Genomic DNA, 12,051 nt, shown 5'->3' with positions numbered 1-12,051 from the left:
GGTAGTAAATGAAATTAAATGAATGTGAAATGCATCTCTCCAAAATTAAGGCTATATATTGATAAAATTAGCCGACGGAAAAATGCATAAAAATTTTAGGATACAAATACCCACACTATTCACAATTTGTACAAGTTTTTAAAAATTCAAGAAATTGTAACAATAATGCTTATTGTTATCATATTCCTTTGTTTGAAACAACTGAGTGCTTAATTTTTAAAATTCAATTTCAATTTTGAAAACATTGGGCAATATAAGAGGGGTCAAATGTGGGATTGAGGCCTTTAGGAACTTAGTGAGTAAAGCCAAACATTTTTGAGTGCGCTAATGATGCTTTCCAATTAGAAGTCTCGTCTTCCTATTTTTTTAACTATGATAAATTAAAACCATCTACATCGAATTAAGAAAAGATTGAGCTCTTTTTGCGGCACATTTACAAATGCGGAGCATTATAGTTAGACCTAATTTTTGTTTTCTTTTTCGCCTTAAGTGGTTATTGGTTGTAGCAAGTAATATCTGTAGGTAGGTATACCTACTCAGATTTTTGAAATTTATACATATTATGGATGTGATATATTTTTGTTAGTTAGGTAGGACCTACCTATATAGGTACGTAATGGAAAAATTTAGTATCTAAATTAGATATAAACATCACAGGAGAATCAAATTTCTGATTTTTCAGATTTTTGGATTTAATTCGTTGAGGGGCTACTTTTTTTTGTCGAAGTGACGTCATCAAAAACTAGTTTTTGGCCTATAATACCGGAATGGATTGCGATTTAAAGTTTGAATGTAACTTTTTGCAGAGTATCACATCATGTTTATTATTTGGCATCTTTAGTTTTTTAAAAAAGATCATAGATAAAAAGTCTCCACAAAACTGCATCTGTTGCAGCCGGTTTTATGGTCAAATCATGGAGCAACAAATTCAAGATTAGAGCAACTAATTAGCAACAAATTAACACTAAAATTCTGCATACTCAGATTTTGGAAATTTGGGGGTGTGGGTGCTATCTTGACGTCAAGATAGCACCCACACCCTTTCTACCAATTTTAAGGGGGAAGGGGTGGAGCAACAAATTCGATATTAGAGCAACTAATTAGCAACAAATTAGCAACAAATTATTGCATACTCATTTTTTTAAATTTGTAAGTTTTTCTTGGTGTGGGTGCTATCTTGACGTTTTGATATGTTCCACAATGCATTTTGGACATGAAGGAGATGGATTTAAAAGTCGAATGAGACCTTTTTGAAAAGGTGTTGAGAAGCCCTTTAATTTGACACCATTTTTGTTGCTGTGCGTTCATTTTTAGGGAATTTAGCTTTTTTGAGAAAACTGTTAAAGTGCATTTCAAGGTCAAATCTTGGAGCAACAAATTCGGGATTAGAGCAACTAATTAGCAACAAATTAGCAACAAATTATTGCATACTCAGTTTTTTTAAATGTTGAGTTTTTAATGGGTGTGGGTGCTATCTTGACGTCAAGATAGCACCCACACCTTCCACATCAATTTTGAGGGGGAAGGGGTGGAGCAACAAATTCGGGATTAGAGCAACTAATTAGCAACAAATTAGCAACAAATTATTGCATACTCAGATTTTGGAAATTTGGGGGTGTGGGTGCTATCTTGACGGACCTGTTTAGGCTGTAGGTCGAAGAATATACAAACAGACAGAGAGAATTGCCGGACCCACTTTTTTGGCATTCTCCATCATCGTAATGTCATGTAAAATTGTTAGGTTACTTTCCCTAGTACCTAGGGTCAATGTGGGTAAATGTAAACAGGGGTAAATGAAAACATGGCTCATAACAAGCTTCAGTTAAATCTATTTGATGCATACATAAGTACAAACCGCGGACGCATGTATCTTTTAACTTATACGTCAAGCTCATTGCTGTCAAGAAAGAATTCATTCGAAGAAGCGTATTTTCCGTGAAAGATAATTTTTTAAAGTGCCAAGCAAGTCGTTAGTCTTTCAGAAAAATTAAATATTTTTGCAGATTCAATTAAGTCAGTATAATTTGCAAATACTTTTTTGTTTTTAATTTTGATGTAGATTCTATGTGATACAAGCAAATTTTAAAATACAGGACACTTATGTCGATTTGCATGTGTTTACATTTACCCCAGAATATTTTTCATAATGGGTAAATGTAAACAACGTATTCTGGGGGTAAATATAAACAAACATTTTTGGTGAAATTATTGGTTTTAATAAAAATAAAGTATTTTTAGTCAATTACTATTGCTAAAGTGCCGCGGAGTCACATTTTAAAGTAGCCAACACCATCATTTTCAGTAGATGATGTTGCAAAATCGGTCGTTGACGTAAAAAAACGAAAAATATGACGTTCAGAGCTGCTCAGGATGCATATTGGGCGCCTATATAAAGAATCAAAGGAAGGAAACAAAAACTTTTATTGGAATTTGAAAAAGTTTTTGTCAAATACCTTCTTGAACGTTTTTCAAGTTGTTATACATATGTTAAAGAGGAAATTCTAAATTTTAAACCACCGTTTACATTTACCCCGAATTTGCAAAAAAACACAAACATGGTGGGGTATTTGTAAACATGCCATATTTGACAGTAATGTAAACAATTTGGGAAATATTTGTTTATATTTATAAAGAAGAATTGCCATCATTTCATATTTGCATTTGAAGATACCATTCAAGTTGTTCCGTGAAAACATAAAAAAATCTAAAGTCGAAAGAAAAAAAAGACATGAAATTGTTTACATTTACCCACATTGACCCTATATTGCAAGTAAAAACAGGACTGGCACAAAGTCACTCCATTTCACGGTATTTGAGAAATAAACAAAATCTAGGTATATTTTGAAATTACCAACTTTAAACTTAAATATCTTAACTTTACAGCATTAACTATTATTTCATACTAAAATCGTGCATTCTATATTGGTCAAACATGCTTTTTAACTATATTTTAAGTATTGCTATCTCTTTTCGTTTGGTAAAAAAATCAATTTATTTTTTTATCTAAATCTGTCAAAAAACTGTTCTTGAGACTACTTTCTTATAGTTGAACAGATCAAAAATTGTTTTTTTAGACCGAATTAGTACAAAAAATAAATTTATTTTTTTTACCAAACGAAAATACCATTAGTTGTTTATTAAAACAAAACAGTAATTCTTGCGGTACTAGTTTTATAAAATTAGTAACTACCTACTTTTTACCAAGACTTTTTTTTGTGTTAAAGTGTCTGCTTTGGTTTAGGTAAAAAAAACGTAATCATTATAATCTACCTGCATGCAACTTATGTGTCTCGTTTAAATTTCAGTTCCGATTGCGACTCAATAGTAGAAAATTTTGTATACCAATAAAACCTAATTAAGAATCTATATCATTGAGTCTGATAAATTATGATAATGACAGTGTCGTACAAAAACATTTCTCTTTATCTATATTGGTATAGTTATTGAACTTGAGTGCATTTTTATATTGGATATATAAACGAATACGTAATCAGAATTAGATTATTTTTTAATGATGTCCCAATCGGATAGTAAATTACTTATCGCTGTCGTAGAAGGTATCGATTTTAAATAAATAACATCGACCTTCACTGATTTGAGGTTTGTCAACTCAAATATTTTATTATTACTTTAATTTCGAATTATCGTTTCAAATACAGAGCACCAAAAATAATAAATTCCTTTTTTTCTTTCTTTTAAATATTTTATTCACATAAAGTCTTTTATTTACAAAAACAAATACATTTTAGTTCTTATCAATAATTAAGATACTTTCACCAAGCATATATCACGCCTGTAATTTCTCTTGAATACTCTTCAAACTTATTTTCTTTGTCTCTATCACAATAAAGAGTACAAATAATATCGCCAATCCACACATTACACTAAAAAACCAAAAAGCATAATACGGTCCCAAAGCATTAAATTCTGGGAACCACCTAACTACGACAAAACTTGTCAGCCAATTAACCGAACACGCAATCGATGTAGCACTGGACTTGATGTTGGATGGAAACATTTCACCCAACACTGCCCACGGGATTGGACCGAATCCGAACCCATAAAACAAATTGAAGCCAATCATTGCAGGAACTGGTAGCCAAAGAATATGCGATGCATCGCCGAAGGTTTGAATGTAGAAAAATGTTCCCAATATCAAAAGTGCTAAGCACATGCCACTAGCTGAGATTAGCAGAACTACTTTTCGTCCAGCCCGTTCGACAACATACGGAGTTGGGAAATTCGAAACAAGTTGAGCAAGTCCACCGAAAATGGTAGCAATAGCTGGATCGAGACTCGAATTGGCACTGCTGTAAATCGATTGACTATTGATGATTACAGCTTTAGTACCGCAAAGTTGTTGGAAAACCAACAGACCACAGCCGATAAGTAAAGCCTTTCTGTAGCCACGATTTGCAAATATATCTACGACAGATCCTTTATTCGACATTGAGTCGTCAACATCTTTTTGAATTTGACGCATCAAAGGTTCGCAAGTTTTTTCTTTTTGTCCACGAATATGTTGTAGCGATCTTATTCCATTCGAAGTGTGATGATTCATTGCATAGTAATATGGTGTTTCTGGCATGAAGAAAATTGTTACCAAAAATTGAAAGATTGGAATTATTAGACAAATCCATTGCAAGGTCATATAACTGACATATGGTCCAATACTGTACACGAATACCAGTCCACAACTCAAAGAAAGTTGTAACATAGAACCTAATGCTCCGCGAAGAGTATCAGTTGCAACTTCACCAATATATATTGGAATTACGCCATTAGCAATTCCCCCACCTAGACCCTGAAATATAAGAATTTATTATTATTAACATACGAATAATTTGGTTGCAAAAATAGTAATGAACCTGAAGCACACGAGCTGCATAAATGTACCAAATATTACTACCAACCATCAGCAAAATATATGAAATAGCGAAGAATATAGAACTTGTTAAGATTGTCCATTTTCGACCTAGCCTGGAAGCTATAAATCCTATTGATAGAGCTCCTATTGAAAAAAAAAGCCAAAAAAGAACATTGCAGTTAATAAGATAGTAGATAAAAAGGCTAACAAAATAAGAATACACAATAAATAAGTATGGGAATTTTTAAACAATTTTTTTGACGTGCAATTAAAATTACCTATGCAGAAGTTTCCTTCTGCATTCTTATTCTCCGTTTACTTAAAGTGAATTATAAATTATAAAAAAAATTTTTTTCATTAGATTCCACAATCTTTAAGACCGCAGTAGAGTTTTGAACTATGTATATTAGGGTGGGTCAACAAAATCGAAATTCTTTTTTTTTGAATTGGTACTCCGAAAAATCGATTGCTAGACCCCTCTAGAATATACACACCAAATATGAGCTCTTTATATTAATGGGAAGGTCCTCCGCTTTGCAATTTTCCATTTTTACATCAAGCTTCTACTAAAAAAAAATAATTTTTTTATTAATTGACTTTTTAGCAAATTTCTTTTCATATTCTTGTAAGAAATTGAATGCTCTACAAAAAAGGCCTTATACACTTTTTTCGTTTATCTAACCGTTGAATAGATATTTGAGGTCCAAAAATCGAAAAAATCTTTAAAAATTCGTTTTTTGTTCTTAATTTTGTAAGAAATTGAAAAATTATAAAAATCAAACGCGCAAGACATATTCTTGTTAAAAATTGATTGCTTCACAAAAAAGGTCTTGTTAACTTTTTTCATTAATCTAACCATTCTAAAGATATTCGAGGTCAAAGTTAAAAAAAAAAATAAAAACATTTTATATTTTTAAAAAATTTCCAGTTCACTGAAAATTCATTATTTTCAATTTAGCTAGACGTATTCTTGTAGGGGCTTAAACGTTCTACAAAAAATTCCTTGGCATCAAATTGATTGCTTTAACCGTTTAGAAGATATTCGTATCCAAATCGCAATGCATACGGGTCATAAGAAAACTATTGAAATCAGTGAGCATTGATTTGGATACGAATATTTTCTAAACGGTTAAAGCAATCAATTTGATTCCAAGGAATTTTTTGTAGAACGTTTAAGTCCCTACAAGAATATATCTTGCTAATTTGAAAATAATGAAGTTTCAGGGAATTAGAATTTTTTAAAAATATAAAATGTTTTTATATTTTTTTTTAACTTTGACCTCGAATATCTTTAGAATGGTTAGATTAATGAAAAAAGTTATTAAGACCTTTTTTGTGGAGCAATCAATTTCCAGCAAGAATATGTCTTGCGCGTTTGATCATTATAATTTTTCAATTTGTTACAAAATTAAGAACAAAAAACGAATTTTTAAAGATTTTTTCGATTTTTGGACCTCAAATATCTATTCAAAGGTTAGATAAACGAAAAAAGTGTATAAGGCCTTTTTTGTAGAGCGTTCAATTTCCTACAAGAATATGAGAAGAAATTTGCTAAAAAGTCAATTAATAAAAAAATTATTTGTTTTTAGTAGAAGCTTGATGTAAAACTGGAAAATTGCACAGCGGAGGACCTTCCCATTAATATAAAGAGCTCATATTTGGTGTGTATATTCTAGAGGGGTCTAGCAATCGATTTTTCGGAGTACCAATTCAAAAAAAAAGAATTTCGATTTTTTTGACCCACCCTAATGTATATCTTACTAAGAAAAAATAAGTTACTATGGCGTATACGTAACTTTTTTAATTGCTCTTCATATTGGTTTTGAGTAAAACAGAATTCTGTACCTACACAATTCCACTACTTCAACTGGTGGACAGATAATTTAACGATTATTTTCGAAGGTAAAAGCATTTTTTAACATTTATTTAAAAAAAAAAATTAAATTATTTTATTTTTTATTTCGGTTTTCTTGGATATCATGGGTCGAGTTACGGATGGGACACCTGTAAATTGTCTGGCATGGGAACAGTTTTTTAAGATCAATTCAAAACAAAATCTAAAAAACTATGATGTAAGTAGGTACAAAATAATTATTGACGTCGCTTACTTTGGCGGACACTTTGTGGCGGAATCGAAAAAAAAATGATCTCATTAATTGTAGATAATTAAATGCTAATTTGTTGCGCAAACCTAAAATTTGTAGCTCGCATAGTTTTTGAATTATTGAATTTTCCGCTAAAATAAGTCTGAATTTAGCGGACAAAATCCGAAATGATTGAAAATAATGAGTTTACTTGACATCCAAATTTGTAGCTTTTTAAATGCTTTTCAATTTCATAAACTTTGTTTTTGTAGCTTGAACAGTTTTTTAGTTATTCAAAATTCCGCTAAAATAAGACTGAAGTTAGCAGACGAAAGTAGATAAATTAATATTTTTTCGATGCCCAAAATTGTAGCTAATTAAATGCAACAAATTTGCGCAACTTTTGAGCTATCTTTTTAAAACAAAATCTTGAATATTTCAAAAACGGTTTGAGCTACAAAACTGAGGTTTAAATCAAAAATAATGTATTCAAAAGCTACAATTAATGGCAAAAGAAAAAACTTAAAAAGTGATTTTTTAAAAAAGTCTCCACTGGCCTCATCAAACCGGAAGTGCACTTTTGAAACTTTAAGGTGAAATAAAAAATGACTGGATGGAGCTAAAAAATTAATTTTTGCGCAACAAATTAGCATTTAATTAGCTACAATTTCGGGCATCAAAAAAATATAAATTTTTCTACTTTCGTCCGCTAACTTCAGTCTTATTTTAGCGGAATTTTGAATAACAAAAAAACTATTCAAGTTACAAAGTTACAAAGTTTATGTAATTGAAAAGCATTGAAAAAGCTTCAAATTTGGATGTCAAGTAAGATCATTATTTTCAATCATTTCGGATTTTGTCCGCTAACTACAGACTTATTTTAGCGGAAAATTCAATAATTCAAAAACTATGCGAGCTACAAATTTTTGGTTTGGGCAACAAATTAGCATTTAATTATCTACAATTAATGAGATAAATTTTCATTATTCAAGGTGCCCGCCAAAATAAGGGACGTAAAATAATAAACACTTTTTTATTACTAAAATTGTCAGAGCTATTTTTGAGAAAATGTTAATGCCTCCAAAACAAACGAAATCCACTTTTTGGGATGTCTCCTTTCTAAAATTTCCATGAATTAAAAAATATTTTTGAATTCTAAGTGCTGAGACAAAATAAGTTATTATCAAAAAGTGTAAGGCATTTAATATTTATCTATTTAAATCAGGGTTATAAATGGGTTGGGGTCAAAATTCTGCCGGGGTCAAAATTCTCTTGTCAAAATTCTGCTTTCAAAATTCTGCTTTTCAAAATCCTGTTTTTCAAAATTCTGTTTTTCAAAGTTCTACTTTTCATAATTCTGTAAAATCATTTTCTTGAAAAATTATCTTACATATATAATTTGTATTCTTTGAATGTATATTAATTTTTGTTTTATAAATGAATAAATTTGAAAATATTAAGAAAAGGTTTTTAATACTAAACATTTCCGAAAACAATTTAAAATTTTTTAATTTGTCAAATAAAGATGAATATATTCAAAAATTTGAATAAGAAAAGGAATATCTTGTATCAAACAACATAGGTTCCAATAAGTTATAGATTTTATTTGAAAGAAAGTCAGTCTATGCATTTTAAAAAATATTTGCGACACTTAAACAAAAAAATTTAGAAAAGTGCCAACGTTGAATTACATTAATGAGGTGTATTTTTCTTAGTCAGCGCATATGCTATAAAAAAAAAAAAAAAAACAAATTTTTTTGTTCAAGTATAATGCTGGCAGAATTTTGAAAAGCAGAATTTTAAAAAGCAGAATTTTGAAAAGCAGAATAGAAAAAAAGCAAAATTTTGAAAAACAGAATTTTCTTTAAAAAAGCAAAATTTTGAAAAGCAGAATTTTGAGGCCAAAATTTTGACCCGATCCCGTTATAAATATATCAAAATAAAAAAATATAATCAATTATTTATATTTTCTGCATTAAAATAAAATTCAACGCAAAATGTGTGCTTTACATTTTTTTTTTACTATTCTTACGATTTTTACTTTCCACGTCAACATGAGCTTGTTCAACCAATAAAATATGTATGTATATGTACAGTATATATAATACTAAATATAATTTTGAAAATTATTTAAGGCCAAATATTCAATCAAAATTGTAAGAAATTCGCATTTTGCATTGAATTTTATTTTGAAATACAGAACATTTTTAGTTTGCAATAACATTTTTTTAATGAAAAATATTTTTATTTGCAATAGAAAACTTTATTTAAAAACACTTGCAACAAATTATATATTTTAACAAACCTGATTTAAGTATTTATATTAATACTATAAGGTTATTTAATCTGCCAAATAAGATTCATAAATTATTTTTATTTTAATTTTTTTTTTATGAAACAATTTTAATCTATAAAAGTTATACTGTTGCATTTTTTTTGACACTTAAAAAGACTCAATTTACTTTATATTTATTTGCGTACTTACCAAAGAAAGCTCCAACTGCAGTCAATGAACCAATCCATCCTTCTTCTGCCGTACTAATGCCATAGTCTAATGGACTATCTGAAGTGTTATCTCGCAGCTTTGGTACCATAGGTGAAGTCCATCCAATGTATACTCCCACCGAAAAACTTCCCAAAGAAGCTTCAATTAATAATAAAGATATTCACATTATGTTAAAATTGGTCTGATTAAGATGTACACGAAAAGTGTCTTTACCATAAAATGTTAACAAATAAAGCCGATAATTTTTCACTGGATCCATTATTGGTAATCTATAAGAAAAAAAAAAAAAGTTTAATTTTTGCTATTTTTTCGCACTTGACCGAGATTTAAATTCAATGTTGCATAAATCATTTGAGAGATTAAAAAACGTAGGTAATGAATAGCCTAATCATTTAATTAATAATAATAACAATAGTTGATCGAACTCGTTCTAAACATCCTAGCCATCTTCATAATTTGACCGTGAAAGAAAAAATAATCGAAAACACTCTTTTTGTAATGATTGGAAATGCCAGAAAAATATTGAATCATTTCAGAACTAGAGTTGTTAAAAATCATTTGTTTTCCAGTTGGTACAAATAAAAAAAAAAAATTGAATTAAAAAAAATTATTTATTGCAACTAAAAAAAAATTGTATTAAGTAATTGCAACTAAATTTATTTTTTGCATTAAAAAAAATGTTAGGTATTGCAAATAAAAAAATGTTTTCATTGAAAAAAAAAATCAATACATTAAATATTTTTTTACTATTCGTCCAATTTCCTACAATTTCGACTATTTGACCGTACATAAGCTATTTCAACAATAATATTAACCCTAATTTAAGACCAAATAATTAAAAATGTAGGAAATTCGACGAATATTAAAAAACTGTTTAATGTACACGTTTCGCATTATTATTTTTTTTTTGTAATGCAGACATTTTTTTTTTTTCATTTTTTTAATGCAAAATGTTTTTATTTGCAATCAATTTTTTTTTATTGGTAATGCATTTTTTTAAATTATTATTTACAACCCTTTTCAAAACTTTTTTAAACCCTGAACTTTTGATATCTTTTGTTCTAAGGAAAAGTGCCTTAACTTTAAAAATGAGTTAGGTATCACTTTGTAAAGATAAAAATAAGGTTTGAACTTGTTAATTCTTTTCGGTTTTTGGCAGCAGCACTTTTGTTTTAATACCTGATAACACTTTACTAAGGCTTTCAAAATACAACAAATTCAGAATTGTATCCGATTTATTTTAATAATTAACTTCCTTCGACCATAGCCATTATTTTGACACTTATAGTTTTTACTTAATCTAACAATTAAAAAGGTTGGCCAATATACGCTTGAACAAGTTAACAGAATCATAGCTGGACACAGTTTCAAAAGTTTACTATCGAAAGTTATACCGTAAGTTTTTAGAGATTAAAATTAAACACAAAATCACCGTAGTAATATAAAGTGGACCACACCTTCTTCTTTAACGACTAAGAACTACCAAAGTGTCTTTTAAAACTAACCCGAATACAAGAATCAAATGATTTGCAATAATTTTCTAATCAAGTCGTATAATAAATCATTGATTTCAAATTGTCTCAATAAAAATTGTGAAATATAAAAACTTTAAAGTATTTTAGTTACTTTTGGCAAATATGTCAATATGATGAGTAGTTGCTTTTTTGACTTCAGTTATCAAAAAGAACTCAACTATTTAACACTTTTTATTCACCGAAGTTAAGTCCATCGACTAAAACATTTGACTGTCACGAGTATTTTTGAAAGCCTACAATTTATTACTCTTCGTTTAGACAAACAAAAAAATAGTTTATTTTGATTTTGATTTATCTGTGTCAGTAGCGGATGGTGATCTTTAGAGGCCTAAAATTATCAGCATGCTTATTTTTTTTTTTGGTGCCTTATCAAACTTTACTTTTTAGATTGATTTTGTTAGTTGAACACATATCCGAAGACTGGGAATATCTACATTACCAAGTTTTCGAAACATTTGAATATTAAAACGTCAAATAAAAGCATTGTAACAAATTTTATATGTTTCGGACGATCCCTTATTATCATTTTCAAGTTCGCTCCTGTTACGTAGATTACAAATTTTCTAAAGATCGGCTTTGTGTGGTATTAAAATTATATTTAATTGCTCGACCCGTGCCCTGATAATAGTGGTAATAGCTTCCGATGACTACTTAATTTTGTTAAAGATTTCTAAGGGTTATCAATTAATATTTAAATTTATACCAGACAAATTTGGAAGCCTGATGAGAAGATCTTATTTATTTTCATCAACAACGATTCGGTGTGTCGAATTACAGTATTCAAAAGCTTTGGGCCACAATTTTCAACTTGGAGATCTTCTTAAACTTAATCAGTAATTCGGAAAAAAACAATTATATTAGGCGTTCAAATTGTATGGGCTTTTTTCAGACATTTCACAAGTTTGTTTAATCGATATTTCACATGTTTATTATTATTTTATTGTATTTACATGTAATATGATCTTTGGCTTATAACATGAGGCAGAAATCATTTTGAGATTAGGACCTTTTTTTTAGATTATGGCAGCTTATAGAATTAATATCAAATATAAGAAATTC

The 12,051-nt window shown here is 29.1% G+C and overlaps 1 protein-coding gene across 1 annotated transcript; it reads right to left on the bottom strand.

Annotated features, from left to right (window-relative positions):
• Positions 1 to 3,763: 3,763 nt before the first annotated feature.
• On the bottom strand, positions 3,764 to 9,716 carry LOC129914976 (facilitated trehalose transporter Tret1-like). The gene is made up of 4 exons (XM_055994429.1): positions 9,671 to 9,716; positions 9,437 to 9,595; positions 4,869 to 5,011; positions 3,764 to 4,804 (listed from the first exon to the last, which is right to left on the bottom strand). The coding sequence occupies exons 1-4, from the start codon at positions 9,714 to 9,716 to the stop codon at positions 3,788 to 3,790; spliced, it is 1,365 nt and encodes a 454-aa protein (XP_055850404.1). The 3' UTR covers positions 3,764 to 3,787.
• Positions 9,717 to 12,051: the final 2,335 nt, after the last annotated feature.

This window comes from Episyrphus balteatus, chromosome 3 (genome assembly GCF_945859705.1).
Source record: "Episyrphus balteatus chromosome 3, idEpiBalt1.1, whole genome shotgun sequence".
NCBI lineage: Eukaryota > Metazoa > Arthropoda > Insecta > Diptera > Syrphidae > Episyrphus > Episyrphus balteatus.
This window is presented reverse-complemented; position numbering and strand designations above follow the sequence as displayed.

Excerpts from the sequence above, each read along its gene's own strand:
- LOC129914976 (XM_055994429.1), bottom strand. The coding sequence starts at position 9,716 with ATGGATCCAGTGAAAAATTATCGGCTTTATTTGTTAACATTTTATG. Across the intron at positions 9,596-9,670 it reads TTATTTGTTAACATTTTATG|CTTCTTTGGGAAGTTTTTCG; the intron begins GTAAAGACACTT and ends TATTAATTGAAG. Across the intron at positions 4,805-4,868 it reads ATGCAGCTCGTGTGCTTCAG|GGTCTAGGTGGGGGAATTGC; the intron begins GTTCATTACTAT and ends CTTATATTTCAG.